At 30.8% G+C, this 13,249-nt stretch overlaps 2 protein-coding genes across 3 annotated transcripts in view; both read right to left on the bottom strand.

Moving 5' to 3' along the window:
- The window catches only part of LOC113399257 (calcium-transporting ATPase type 2C member 1), a 38,261-nt gene extending 30,848 nt beyond the window's left edge, over positions 1–7,413 (bottom strand). Inside the window, exons 1-2 of one of the 2 annotated variants that reach the window (XM_026638348.2) lie at positions 7,083–7,413; positions 4,016–4,123 (exon numbers count right to left, since the gene is read on the bottom strand). In XM_026638348.2, coding sequence (XP_026494133.1) covers positions 4,016–4,123; positions 7,083–7,160 — 186 coding nt within the window. In that variant the 5' untranslated portion in view covers positions 7,161–7,413. Of the gene's footprint in view, positions 1–4,015; positions 4,124–6,314; positions 6,521–7,082 lie in introns of those variants that run through there. The other variant, XM_026638347.2, reaches the window with a different exon arrangement.
- Positions 7,414–7,631: 218 nt separating this feature from the next.
- On the bottom strand, positions 7,632–12,786 carry LOC113399259 (NADH dehydrogenase [ubiquinone] flavoprotein 2, mitochondrial). Its single transcript, XM_026638352.2, has 7 exons — positions 12,604–12,786; positions 12,356–12,481; positions 11,985–12,175; positions 11,376–11,523; positions 9,087–9,146; positions 8,121–8,197; positions 7,632–7,789 (listed from the first exon to the last, which is right to left on the bottom strand). The coding sequence occupies exons 1-7, from the start codon at positions 12,637–12,639 to the stop codon at positions 7,690–7,692; spliced, it is 738 nt and encodes a 245-aa protein (XP_026494137.1). The 5' UTR covers positions 12,640–12,786; the 3' UTR covers positions 7,632–7,689.
- Positions 12,787–13,249: the final 463 nt, after the last annotated feature.

The following is a 13,249-nucleotide window of genomic DNA, read 5'->3' as shown; positions in this document are numbered from 1 at the left end:
AATAAATAACGATTCAATATAACCTGTTAGTGCCCATATAAATTATGTCGCTCATTGAAATTCACACAGAGAATTGTTTTTATGAGTTAGATCTATTAATCAATCGAACTTGTTATCTGTGGATTTGGTTTCTTGTTTATATTATTTTAATAGTCTTTAATAGTATAACAATATATTTTTAAGACATTTTATAATAATTGTTTTTATGGGTGCGTGTATATGTAGTACTAAATAGTAAAACAACAAACTGTACATTTGTATAATTCTTAGTTTAAGATAATGTTAAATAAAATTACAAAACTATATATTATGTCATAAATTATCTCGTTTAATTAACCATAACCATACATTATCTTATGATTAAAATCAATTAATTTTGCCTGAATAATAATATCTGGCATGCGCGGTTTGCATCGATTTTCAGGAGTCTTTAGACATGTTTCAATTAGTACTGCAGTATGTATCAGACCGTTTATGTCCCGCTACTGAGTGTTGTTTTATACTAAGACTAGTTCGACTACGTTAATATTTAGTAGCTGTGTACAATGTCTGGTCTTTTACTTATAAACGGACGCCTAAACACCGATTTCCATTTTTCAAATTGTTTATTCACCCTCTTGGGAGATGAATTGAAACCTGCGTTCTATAAGAAATTCCTGTAAAAAATTTAATCCCGTTAAACCCAGTCAGTTTGGGCTGTACATTGTATGTCAGTCAATCATTTGAAAATTTTACTAAGTAGAAGTTAAACGACGTTTCACCCCAAGTAGTATTGCAAGGTCCGCTATTAAAACTTGGTTTCTTTCAAAATTCCATGCATTTGCTGTTGACCGATAAGGAGTTCTTTCGTCTGGAGCCAATTTTGTCATGGAAACAAATTTTCATCGGATCTGAACCAACATGTAAAACTAAATTATAAAAGAAATGAGCAAAAAATTTACTAATTCCATTTTAAGTTTTGATCTAAACAAACTAATAAACAACACTGCAAGTTAAACAAAAACTTACAAAAAAATAACAATTTCTTATATTGTTTACACACTGCATCCCGAAAGCTAGAGCCCAACCGCTGTGTCGGTTAGATGCTTTTGAATATGTGCGCTCGCTGCCTTGAATTTTTCTAAGATAAATTGTAGTCTGTTATTCACTCTCCGGTTAATAAAATATATTCAATTCTCGTCTATCCATCGCGATGTGAAAGAACACACCAACGCGCTTTTGTACCAGAAAACAGATTCTGCCCGTAATTAAAGACCAGCCAGAATCAAGGACGTACCTTTATAGTTTTCTGTGTATGTACCACGAATATAACAGAACAAAACGACTTGACATCAATTAACAGTGCATAAATAATGACCTCAATTGAAAAAGGTTTTCGACCGCTAGATTGTTTGAACTTGACAATCACATGAGGAATTTCTGTAAAACCGCGTTCTCACTGGTCGATTTTAGTCGAACTGTTAAATCGAAAGCTCGATTGGACCGCCTGCAAAAACATTCTATCACATTGTATTGTAGTAATTGAATTTGATTATCCTTTATTGATTTTTTTTTTATTGTTATTATTAAAGTTAATACTGTGGAACAAGAATAAATTTTCGATCTTATTAAGTAAGAAGGTAAAATATGAAGGAAGGTGTTTAAGGCATTTTTCACTATTGCAATGAGCTCCATAACTGCTGCTGGCTTCGAAACTAATCCATACCGCAGTTGGCCATTTTCTTAAGTATCCTGATTCTAATACTTATTTATTTGGTGCTGGCTATTTTTATAACATGGTAACCCTATTTGAGTTCAGCGGACATTTACAACCAACCATCTGTCCGACCAAAATCTTCCGTGAGAATGCTTTGAGGGCCACCCGACCTGTGTGGCTGTATTCAGCTCCGTCAGATTCACACTGTTTTTTTTATATAATACAAGCGGTGCCCGCGACTTCGTGCGCGTTTGAATTGAACAAAATGGTTATTGTTGTAGCCTAAGTTACTCCTTATTACATCAGCTATCTGCCAGTGAAAGTCCCGTCAAAATCGGTCCAGCCGTTCCAGAGATTAGCCGGAACAAACAGACAGACAGACAAAAAATGTAAAAAATGTTATTTAGGTATATGTACCGTGTATACATACATATGCATTTAGTAAAACGCGGTTATTTTAATATTACAAACAGACACTCCAATTTTATTATAGATATAGATAAAATGTAAATAATTAACTAATGCCTTATAATTTATGTTTTGCGAAACGAATGCGTATCGGCTTGCATGGTTAATAAAATGGAATGTATAATTATTGCAGAATAGTAATACAATAATACCGATATGCGTTGGATTCCAGAGACGAGGTCACGGTCAATGATCTTATTTTTTACGACAGAATCTTTTGAGATGTTGCTTCAAAATTTTAATTATAAAAAAAACAAACAGTCATAAAATATGTTTTTGTATAAGAAATTAATACTAAAGCATTTTGTTCCAAATAAATATAATATATTCGACGAAAACTATAATAAAAATTGTATAATTCAAACAATATCAAGAGTATTGACCTTCTCGGTAGTTCTTTACATCGCTGGTTCAGATCCGTGCACAGATCGTGAAACTTGTATGTTTCAGATGAAATTCTACCATTTGTGTTAGAGTTAGAATCCATACAAGATAACCACTCACATAAGTTAAATGGTCAATCAAGTGCTTTACGGGACACAGTAGAGTACACTACCAACTTCCAGATTCGAGACTGTTAATGAGAATTTCTTTACCGAAAACTCAATAACTGTTTACTGGGCCAACCAAGCGTGTGAACCCAGCTCCTAGACAAACGATCCAGTTAGCAATTCAAATAGACAAATATGCAACATACTGGCAATATAAACACGTACATACATATGTACGAAACCGGTAATTGTATTATAGTTGTAAATATTATATATAATAGATTTTTTATTTATTGATTTAAATATGTACGAGAACTGGTTCTGATTAATCGTAGAAAGTCAAGTATGCAAAACAAATAAATATCAAATATTGTTTATTTTATGATATATTTTATCGTGTAATACTAATACTATGATTTGTATTGAACCAATAGTACTATGTTATGTCGTGGTCGACAGTGAACGAAAGCTTCGTTTCAAATCCCGCACGTTTCATAGGACTGCAAGATATAAATGTACCCGCTACGTAACAACGTGTACGATTAACATCAAATTAGTTTTCCTAATGAAATAATAGATCTAAAGCCAATGGAATTTCAGTCGAATTTACAAGCTGAAAAGATAAATGGTCTCAACCGCCCGCGTAAATAAATACGTAATCAAATTGACTCCATTCAAACACACTAATTTACATGGTTTTTTTTATCTTTATTTAAAGAGCTTTGTCAAACACGACTTTGTCGCTCCACCTTTTATTGCACTACAAAAAATAAATTACGCACATTAGATATCACACACGTACACGTCGTCTAATGTTAATCTCAACAATTTTGTACAATAATTTAGCTGTTTCGGAACGGAGATAGGTTTCAACGATACTGAAACTTCAAAAGTTCAATATCCTTCAAATCTATAGTTTTCATATCTGACGTCTTCATTCTAGATGTATTCCATTATACCAGTAATATGCAATGTGGAATATACATACATACCACTCAACATTCCAAGACATTCCAGAGAGGCAACTTTTTTTTCCGCTTTTATTTGCAATCAGCCCTAAAGCTATGAGCAAATCTGTTCTGTGTTGCTGTCATGCGGAGCGGCTTACCATTGGAGGCATCACTCATCTGTTGCTCAGAGCTACTGCCGGTTTTCTAGCTCTAGGATATGATGACGTTTTCGTCATCTCACATATTGGTCCATAGTAAGTGCTATCTTACTTAGCTAGTTCGCTAGGGTAACGTATTAACCGCTCTTTGTTTTTAGTGAGGGCAAACAGTGAAGTCTAAAAGCTAAATTATTTTTGAAATAAAACAGTCTTCAAATCGCAGAGAAGTAAGAAAAATAAATGATTACTTACCGCCTCCCAACTTAGGATAGAACTTTCGACGGCACTGATCCACATATCGCCGGCGCCCGCGCTCACGTCCCCCGCGCCGCGCCGCCCGGCTTCTTCCGTATTCGAATGCTAAAACAAACAAAAAACGTCTACACCTGTACTACATTGAATTACACTTAAAATCAATTACCTAGAGCTTCAGTCCGCGATTCACAGATCATAGTAAAATAAGTATTATTAGCCTCAAGGTTATTTTATATGGAACACCAGATTCAGTTAAACTAAATGTGAGGAAAATATAAAGATAATTTATAATTAGCTGAAATGCCTTATAGATTATTCTAATCATACTTTGGCACAGTTCAAATATTTAGGAATTCTTCATTCAATAAATGTATGTTTACATGTGTTTTCTAATTTCATAAAACCTTAGCAAATATTTTTAGCATGAATTTCATAAAGTAATTGCCTCCATGTTGTATAGTCTCGAGGAGCCTTGTCAAGTTGTTTATTTTTAAAATGTGTTTTATAACAAGAGATGAGCAAATGTAAAATATTATTAAGTTCTTATGAAACAAGTCATTTGTAATCAAGTACTCTATTGTTTCTGATATTAGTACAATATTTAAAAATTATAAATAGGAATAATCCTATTTAGTATTTTAGTGCAAGTTATGAGTAGATGACAAAGTGCATTGTATAAAAAAAAATAACAGCAAAGTGTGCCAAATTGTTTAAACATTTGTGATTAGCTTGTTGAGCCCAGCTTTATAAAATAAATATAAATCTATGTTATAACGAAAAATCTCCATATTGAACTGACATATTAGTAATTCAAATCTTGCAAGTCAAGTTTAAATAAAACATTTTTCTAGGGACTTAATAGGGTTTAGATATATTTTAATTGCATTGATCATTATCAAATATAAAAGTATTTTTCAGTTATAACAGAGTAAGCATAATATTTTAATAAATGTAATCAATCTAAAAAAAAATTATACAAAGCAAAGTAATCTAATCAAGTCTGTACAAAATTGACATTATTTGAAATCATTATAATAATAAAATACTGTCAAGTACTTTTAAGCAATTATAATATAAACGAGGATACTAACAGATCTAAATATATGTGTCCCATTTACACCTATGACGAGTCCTAAATTAAGAACAGAGATGAAATAATTAGCTGACTAATACAACTATTTCAATAACAGAAGGTACTTCATATGACCTCTTAGTTGTGATAATATATAAATAAGTTATACATTTGTATTTATTTACTTTATTAATTTTCCCATCCTAAATGAAATAAAGTTTTTTTTTATCTTGACTGTACTGCAATTTCGTTGATATTTATATGATAATTATTTAATATAATAAGTAAATATCATCTTAAACATTTTTTTTAAATCAAAATGTTTTGTTTTTATTTTATTTGACATTTCTGAAATTATAATGAAAGGTAATAAACAAAGTAAAATTTCTCCCAAAAAAACACCTCATAATTTCTTTCGCAGGTCTGAGGTGTTTATTTCCCTACTGGTGGTAGAATTTTAACAATAATTACGAAAGTTTAATTCTTGTTTGTTGAATAAAGATATTTGAAATTGAATTTGAATAATTATTAATGATGGGTTTATTAATCAGTTATGCTATTTTGTTTAATTTAAAACATGGATTAAAAAAATTAACTCTATTATCTTACCACAAATGGAGGGTCTTTGCCATGTGGAAGAATTAATTACATTAAAAAAAAAACAAAGCTGAATATGTATTGGATGTAAAATAATCCATAACAGATTTTAAGAACAGTTATTGTATATTGTTTGGTTTAAATTATTATATATCTGGAGGTTTCTATAGAAATTCCATCACCATTTAATTATCAACAGATAAATAAAATAATAATTTGAAATTCATGAACTTGTCTTTCTTGTAGAAATTGTATTATTCATTGCAATCGTCGTTAAAGTAACTCACGTGCAGTGAAAGTGAATAGAACGATGTCATGAAAAATTTTAAAACAGGCATCGAAAAAAATTGTATTTTGTATGCAGTGTGTAACAATGTACTATGTAAATTTTAGTGCACTAAGTTGAGTAAAATCTAGGTCGGTATAACCGTAGTAGACGACGTTAATCCGCAATATACGGCCGGTGAATTAAAGTCATTTATAAAACATTGTATCGTTACTATATACCATGGAATTACAGCTCCTTCATATATGCCAGCAGTGACTAATACTAAGCATTAATGAATCAATAACATCTGGATGGTACACAAACAAAATCAATAATTTTAACAACTAAATATCACTAACCAGGCTGGCGGTATCCTGACTGTCTAGTGAATACTTGTCAGTTTCTTTAGTCTGGTGTTCAGAGAAATTCTCATATTTACGCGTGGGACTGCTTTTCATCTTTCACAAAATGCCTAGGAGCTTTAAGCGTCGAAAGACATTGTCTCACTTAAAAAGACAACACAAAGCTCGTACAATCGCGAAGACACTAATGACAATTTGACAAGCATGAAACAACTACAAAACGTGAAATGACGTATCCATATGACAACGAAAGAAAGAGAAATGTCAAAACGTTCGGTAATATACACTGGTTTATCGTAGTCTTTAATCTCAAATCTGTAAGATAAATATGCATCATGCAGTAGTGAATCTGATCTTTCTGCGACAGCAATAATTAACAGGACTTAAAATTATATTGTGTACTTAAAATTTATTTATGATATATAAAAAATAATTATGAGTTTAAAAAACTAAATTTAAAAAACGAGACATTTTTTACTAAAAAGTAAAATAATACCAGCTAAAAGAAAGTAGGAAGTAGGAACCCTTTTTGCTCAGGCACAGAAACAATAACAAACTTTGTTTTGGTTGAGCCTATGGCCTTTGATTTGAGAGTCAAGTGCCTTTTAGGTTATTATTGAGCGGCGCTTATATATTACAATGTAATATAATTTTTCTTTTTCCTTATAGACTTTACTAATCTCATAGCACATTATTATTTACATATAAAGTGCAATCTATTTATGATACTGACTAATTATTCGAAAACAATAAAAAACAACTTACTTTTGTAGGCCTTGTATCTGTATCCCATAATTGAAGTTTTGTGTATTCAGTTCCATCGTTTTTATTACGACGAAACATCTGCGTGCATTAAGTAAATGTATGCTTTACCGCGAAACTGACATTCAATTGTTTATCACCATTTTCTGTAATAGTCCACGTATATGTGTCACGGCTTTTGTGCGACACGAATTAACATAAAATTATTTTAACTGCCTAGGTAAGTCAGTTTAATACTCAACTAACTTAAAATGACTAAATACAATATTTACATCTACATTAAAATGGGAATCATGACTGAAACGTGTTATTCTTTATCGAGACATGCCGATACGCTTATCTCGTCACGAATTACGCAATAAGCTGATTAACGAACTGTCATTATTTTACATTACTGATATAATTTGGATTTCGACAAAAGATAAAGGGATTAAAAATATATCAGTAAAATCATTAATAATTATATTAATCATCATACAATGGAAAAATGCTCTCATATATAAATATTATTTAGGATATGAAAAAATAAATGGCAAAAAAAAAAATCAAAAGATCTAACATGATTTTATTTAAATATTCCTATTAAATTAATTTTTACACAACAGGTTGTTTAAGCTTTCAGGCCTTCTTGTAAGCCGTAACCAGGCCCTGTTGGTTCTTCATTTAATGATGTTAGCCCACCAAGAGGTTCCGCTGCATATCTTCCACTCCTAAATAAAAAAAGAATATAGATAAAAATTTAGTGAAAAAACATTTAATATCAATATTTCCCGGTATGATTTTGTCATTGGAGTCATATAGTTTGCCAATCTTTTCTATTTCAGAAAGAATTGTACAGTAAATTTTAGCTAATATATTGCACTTGAGTGGAGAATAATACTACGAGAAAGTCAAAATCCAATTAAATTCTAAAAATATGTATAAATATATGAAGTGTTCAGGTTTAACTGAAGTTATCTATTCAGCAGAGAAGTATTTTATTTATAGGACTTTATTTTTTGATGATTTTACAAATTTACAAAAAGACATTGTGTTTTTTACCTCGGTCCAGGTTTTGGCTTTTCATCCCTCTTTAGCTTCTCAATTATTTCTTTAGTATCCTCAACGCTTAAGTCTTCCTAAAAAGAAAAATATATTATAACCTGTTATGTATTAATAACCTTATAATGCATACAGCATTAGAGGAATTTAATATGAAAACTTAATTTGCTGGAAAAAGTTTTCTCATTAGTATGAAGATCCAAGATCAATATAATGCTATTTACTAAGTAATTTAACACAATATTGATATAATAATAAAATATTATATATCTGTACTCTAGTTTTATTGTTAGTACATTTCTATCCTATTATAATGATATTAAAATTAACACCTAGGTTAATTTGTACTCTGTCTTATAACTGAGCTAGGAGAAATACCCTTTGATTGATGAAACTAGTGATTCATGCTACTTTGATTACTGACACTGATATTTTCTCTGTAGTAACAATCATGCAATAGTATATACCTACATACCTAATTATATTTACTATGAAATTACATTTTAAAATTAAAATAGCGAAAATATTAATTACCTATGTCTTATTTATAAATCCATATTAAATTATTAAGGATTGTAAGAAGTTCTTTATAATAATCTAACAGCACACATGAGCTAATAATAATAAATAATATTTGCAAGTTGGCTGTGACAAGAGAAAATTTCTAATACTGTAATAATATGTTGTTATTCTACACTAGAAAAAAGTTATATCAGCAACTTTGTATGCGCTGTCAAATACCAAATAACTTATATCAGGATCATTATTATTGAAAACTATTTGCATATCATTCTTCTTAAAACCAAATACAATTATTATAAATTATCTTATGGTTTGCTTGCGTTCTTAATTTAAAAGGATTATAATAAATACATAAGACATGTAGGTATGTTAACTTCTTACAGGGGGTAGAGCAGAGCTGCAATAACATGTACAATGATATAAAATAAATAATATGACACTTACATAATAATCGTCATTAACTTGTACCATGGGTGCGTTAACACATGCACCTAAACATTCCACCTGTAATAACAACATATATCTTTAAATATTAGTTAACTGTTGAAAACGTTTGAGTAAATAGTTATCATTGAATAGAATATAATTAGAATATGATTAAAAAGAAAATTTCATGTCAATGTCAAAAAAAGAATCTGTCTTAATTTTATTGTAATAAAAAATATTATTTATGGATCCATTTTCTTTCTTAAATTGACATCAAATTGATTAAAATTATCAATTTATTCGGAAAAAAAATATATTTGCAACTACCGAATTCAACCGCGACTTCGTGCGCGTTTGAATTTAACAAAAAAGTTATTGTTGTAGCCTAAGGTACTCCTTATTACATCAGCTATCTGCCAGTGATAGTCCCGTCAAAATCGGTCCAGCCATTCCAGAGATTAGCCGGAATAAACAAAAATGACGGACGGACGGACAGACAAAAATTTAAAAAAATGTTATTTTGGTATATGTACCGTGTATACATGCATATGCATTTAGTAAAAGGCAGTTAGTTTTTAAAATTACAAACCTACACTCCAATTTTATTAAATGTATAGATTTCGTAATTTACTGATTACGCTTTTTGTTCTCAATAATCGTGGCGAGTGAGACGTTGCTAAGCAAAGGCAGAGGCCAGCCAAAAAGCAGTTCTCAACGACGAGCTGCATACCGTTACGTTGTGCTACTCCAACGCCATTACAGTGACGTTATATGTTTATTAGTTTGTACAGTACAACGTTATATTCTAATCATGATAGGACAATCATTACTTCCCAGTCGAACCACTTAACATGTCCCCTATGTGTAATGAAAGGCTTTTCAGAAGCCAATATTCATAAAACCCACTATCATAGTCTTCGATTGGGAAATTCAATTGGTAATTTTTCTAATTTACCTACTAATGCAAACAGTGGCACAGATTCGATTAATTTTGAAAATCTATTAACAAAATGACACCAAAAAAATTACATTAATAAAAATAATTCCTAGGGGAGTGAGAATATCTCTAGCTAGATCTTTATCCATTGTAGTTCAAAAATGTCTTTCTAATAGTAATTCGACATGGCATCCTTTGCCAAATCCAGCATATGTACTTCCAGTTCCGCCTATCCAAAACTATTTTTTACAGGCTAAGATACCACCTATGCTGCCCTTATGTCATTCTCTAGCGGGTCTGCTAGTGGCATTGATGGTATCACAACACGACATCTTATCATCATATTTTTTTTATTTTATTTTTATTATTAAAGATCTTGTGTGTGCCTCTAAAAGGTAATGAGGCCAAGGTGCTTCTAAAAGTTGATGTAAAAAATGCTTAGATAACACTATCTAGAAGATTGTTCAGCAGGTTACACAACCTTGCTGAACAGTCTTCTCTGATCTGTCTGAAATTTACCCTAACATGTGGCAATGTTATAGTTCACCTTCGAAATTATATTTTGGCAAAGATACAATTAATTCTAATGTAGGCGTTCAGCAAAGAGATCCACTGGATCCTCCATTTTTTAGCTTGGGTATCCATAACTGCATTTCAAATTTATAATCAAAATTAAAAGTTTGGTATGTAGATGATGGAATTATAGGAGGGAAAGTAGATGACGTCATTGATGATTTGATTAAAATTAATAAAAAAAAATTTGATAAAATTGGTTTAAATTGAATTTTTCAAAATGTGAATTTTTTTTCTCAAACAATTTATGTCCAAAAGATACTAGTTTGGTAACGTAAAAATTTAATGAAATTGCACCTAGCATAAAAATCCCTAATAAAGATACACTTTGCTTTCTTGGTGCACCATTGTTTGATGAAGACATAGAGCCCATTGTTAATCATAAAATCAATTATCAGTTTATTTAATTTCGTGCTTTTGATGATGGTCAGACCGATTTTGATCAAGGCAGCATTTTAACAGTAACAAGAGGACTGTGTAGAAGAATTAGAATGACTACTGACAAAATATGTCAGTTGTCACTCTGATATGGAAGAATTTACACTGTAATACCCTAGACACTTAATTCACCCTGTCACTAAAATCTCCAAGAATGTGTCAGATTATCATTCCATTCATAGTATCTGACTTTTATTTTACGCTTACCATACATATATATGTATTACATTGTCATACATAAGAGATATAGATATATATTTTGAATAAAATAAATAAGCTAATGGTAATAATTTGTATGCATTGATATTTATCTCCTCAACTTCATACTCAGACCTGATGAAATATTTCTTTTAACTAACCTCAGAGACTGAGAATTTTCCACAAGGGCTGTTTCCCCCAACTTCGCAGCCCGTTGCTTCTTTGATAGCATTAAGTACTGCATCAGAACCCCGTAACCAGCAAGGTGTTGTTGTGCACACTTGCACATGGTACTTGCCAATGGGTCTCCTGGAAACACAAAAAAAATTAAATTTTATTTGAAACTTTTTTTTTTTTGAGTAATTCAATGTTAACTATTTTCCAAGGTTTTAGCCTATACATAATGCAATATTTTATTGATATAAATGCAGATTTTATAGTTTATAACTTTATATGGTGAGAAAGACTGTGCATGCCCATCTGGGTAGGTACTCACTCATCAGATATTCTTCTCCGAGCATGAAATATCAGTATATCTCGGGGGCAATATTCAGGGTAATGGTTTGTGTGCTATAGTTTTAAATTAATATAGTATTAATGGTTTATAAATATCTTCATAGGTAAAGCCGCAGGTACAGCTAGTGTATGAAAGATATCAAATATATATCAACATACACTAATTTGTTAGAGGTAGCATATGACATGAAATATATCTCTTAAAAACAATTTGTAATTTTACCTTAAGTCATCTAGATAATAATAGAACTCACCTAATAAACATGGTATAGAAGGTAGCCACTTCATATACCCTCATCCGAGGAAGGTTTAATAGTTCAGCTACCTTATGCATAGCAGATATTGGGAGCCAGCCACCATTTTGACGCTGGGCCAAGTCTAGTAATGGGATCATAGCCCCTCGCTTGTGACCTTCAGGATATATAGCTAAGAGAGCCTCAGCACGCTGAAAGAATGTTTTTTGTTATTTAGCAATTTTTTTATTTATTAAAAGTATGTGCATTTTTCTCGTCTGAGGAATGGTAAAACTTAATATTTCAGACATTTCTATTGTGTTCCTAATTTAAATTTGTAATTTAAGAAGAAAACTTAAATTATATTCTAAACAAAAGACTGTCAAATTTACCTTCTTATTTTCGGGTGTAAATTCAAAGGGAATACTTGGATTATCTTCAGGAGTGTCTCGGTGCACAAATAAGCTATCATGTTGTAAGTTTGCTGTTGTCTGGAGCGCTCTGGACGATGCTCGCCACTGAAAATCCACAAATAGTGGATAAATATTTTTGATTTTAGAACTGTCACATTGATATTATGTAATTTTAATTATTAACAATACGGGGCATTCTAAAAACACTAATTATCAAAAACACATACCAAACCTTGAACTCCAGACCTGAGGCTGGATAACATGATTATTGTTTTACTGTAATTATTTGTATTGCGAAACACTGTTCGCGAACAACCCCACGAAATTAATTTACGATCAGTCTGTCGAGGAAAACGTTCAGAAACTTGTTATTACGCGCAGACTATGTTAGATGAATACAGATAAAATTAAACTAGTAAAGTGAATTATTTTCGAGCGCATCTTTTGACATATTTTGTACGTAATATATATTTATTAATAAGTAGTATATTTAAGTTATTGCATATACTTAAGGTATGTTATAATTTATTAAGTTTCTGAAGCTAATTTAGAGGTAAAACGGTAAAACCTGTTATTATTTAAAAGCAAAAATTTGATTGCACAACAAAAATGATAAATTATGGCAGGAGTTTCAAAAACTAAAATTGTTTTCATGTAATTAACTTACAATAATTTTACATATTTTATATTTTTGCATAGCTTACTTTTCATTGTACATTTTTTTATATAAGTACGACATTCTTTAGGCGTACCACGATCCAATATTATTTATAAGTATAAATGAATAAAAAAACCTAAATGTAATTAAAAATGCTGCCTAATCTAAGGAAAAAACATCAAGGAGAGCCCACATATTTTTTTAATAGGACTAAT

The sequence above is a fragment of the Vanessa tameamea genome, chromosome 16, assembly GCF_037043105.1.
Source record: "Vanessa tameamea isolate UH-Manoa-2023 chromosome 16, ilVanTame1 primary haplotype, whole genome shotgun sequence".
Lineage (NCBI taxonomy): Eukaryota > Metazoa > Arthropoda > Insecta > Lepidoptera > Nymphalidae > Vanessa > Vanessa tameamea.
Note: the sequence above shows the minus strand (reverse complement) of the source record. Positions and strands in the feature narration are given on the sequence as shown.

What these genes read in the sequence shown, in the direction of transcription:
- LOC113399259 (XM_026638352.2), bottom strand. Translation starts at nt 12,639, where the DNA reads ATGTTATCCAGCCTCAGGTCTGGAGTTCAAGGTTTG. An exon ending in GAAAATTCTCAGTCTCTGAG is followed by an intron (nt 9,147 to 11,375) that starts GTTAGTTAAAAG and finishes TTGTTATTACAG; the next exon opens with GTGGAATGTTTAGGTGCATG. An exon ending in AAGCCAAAACCTGGACCGAG is followed by an intron (nt 7,790 to 8,120) that starts GTAAAAAACACA and finishes TTTTTTATTTAG; the next exon opens with GAGTGGAAGATATGCAGCGG.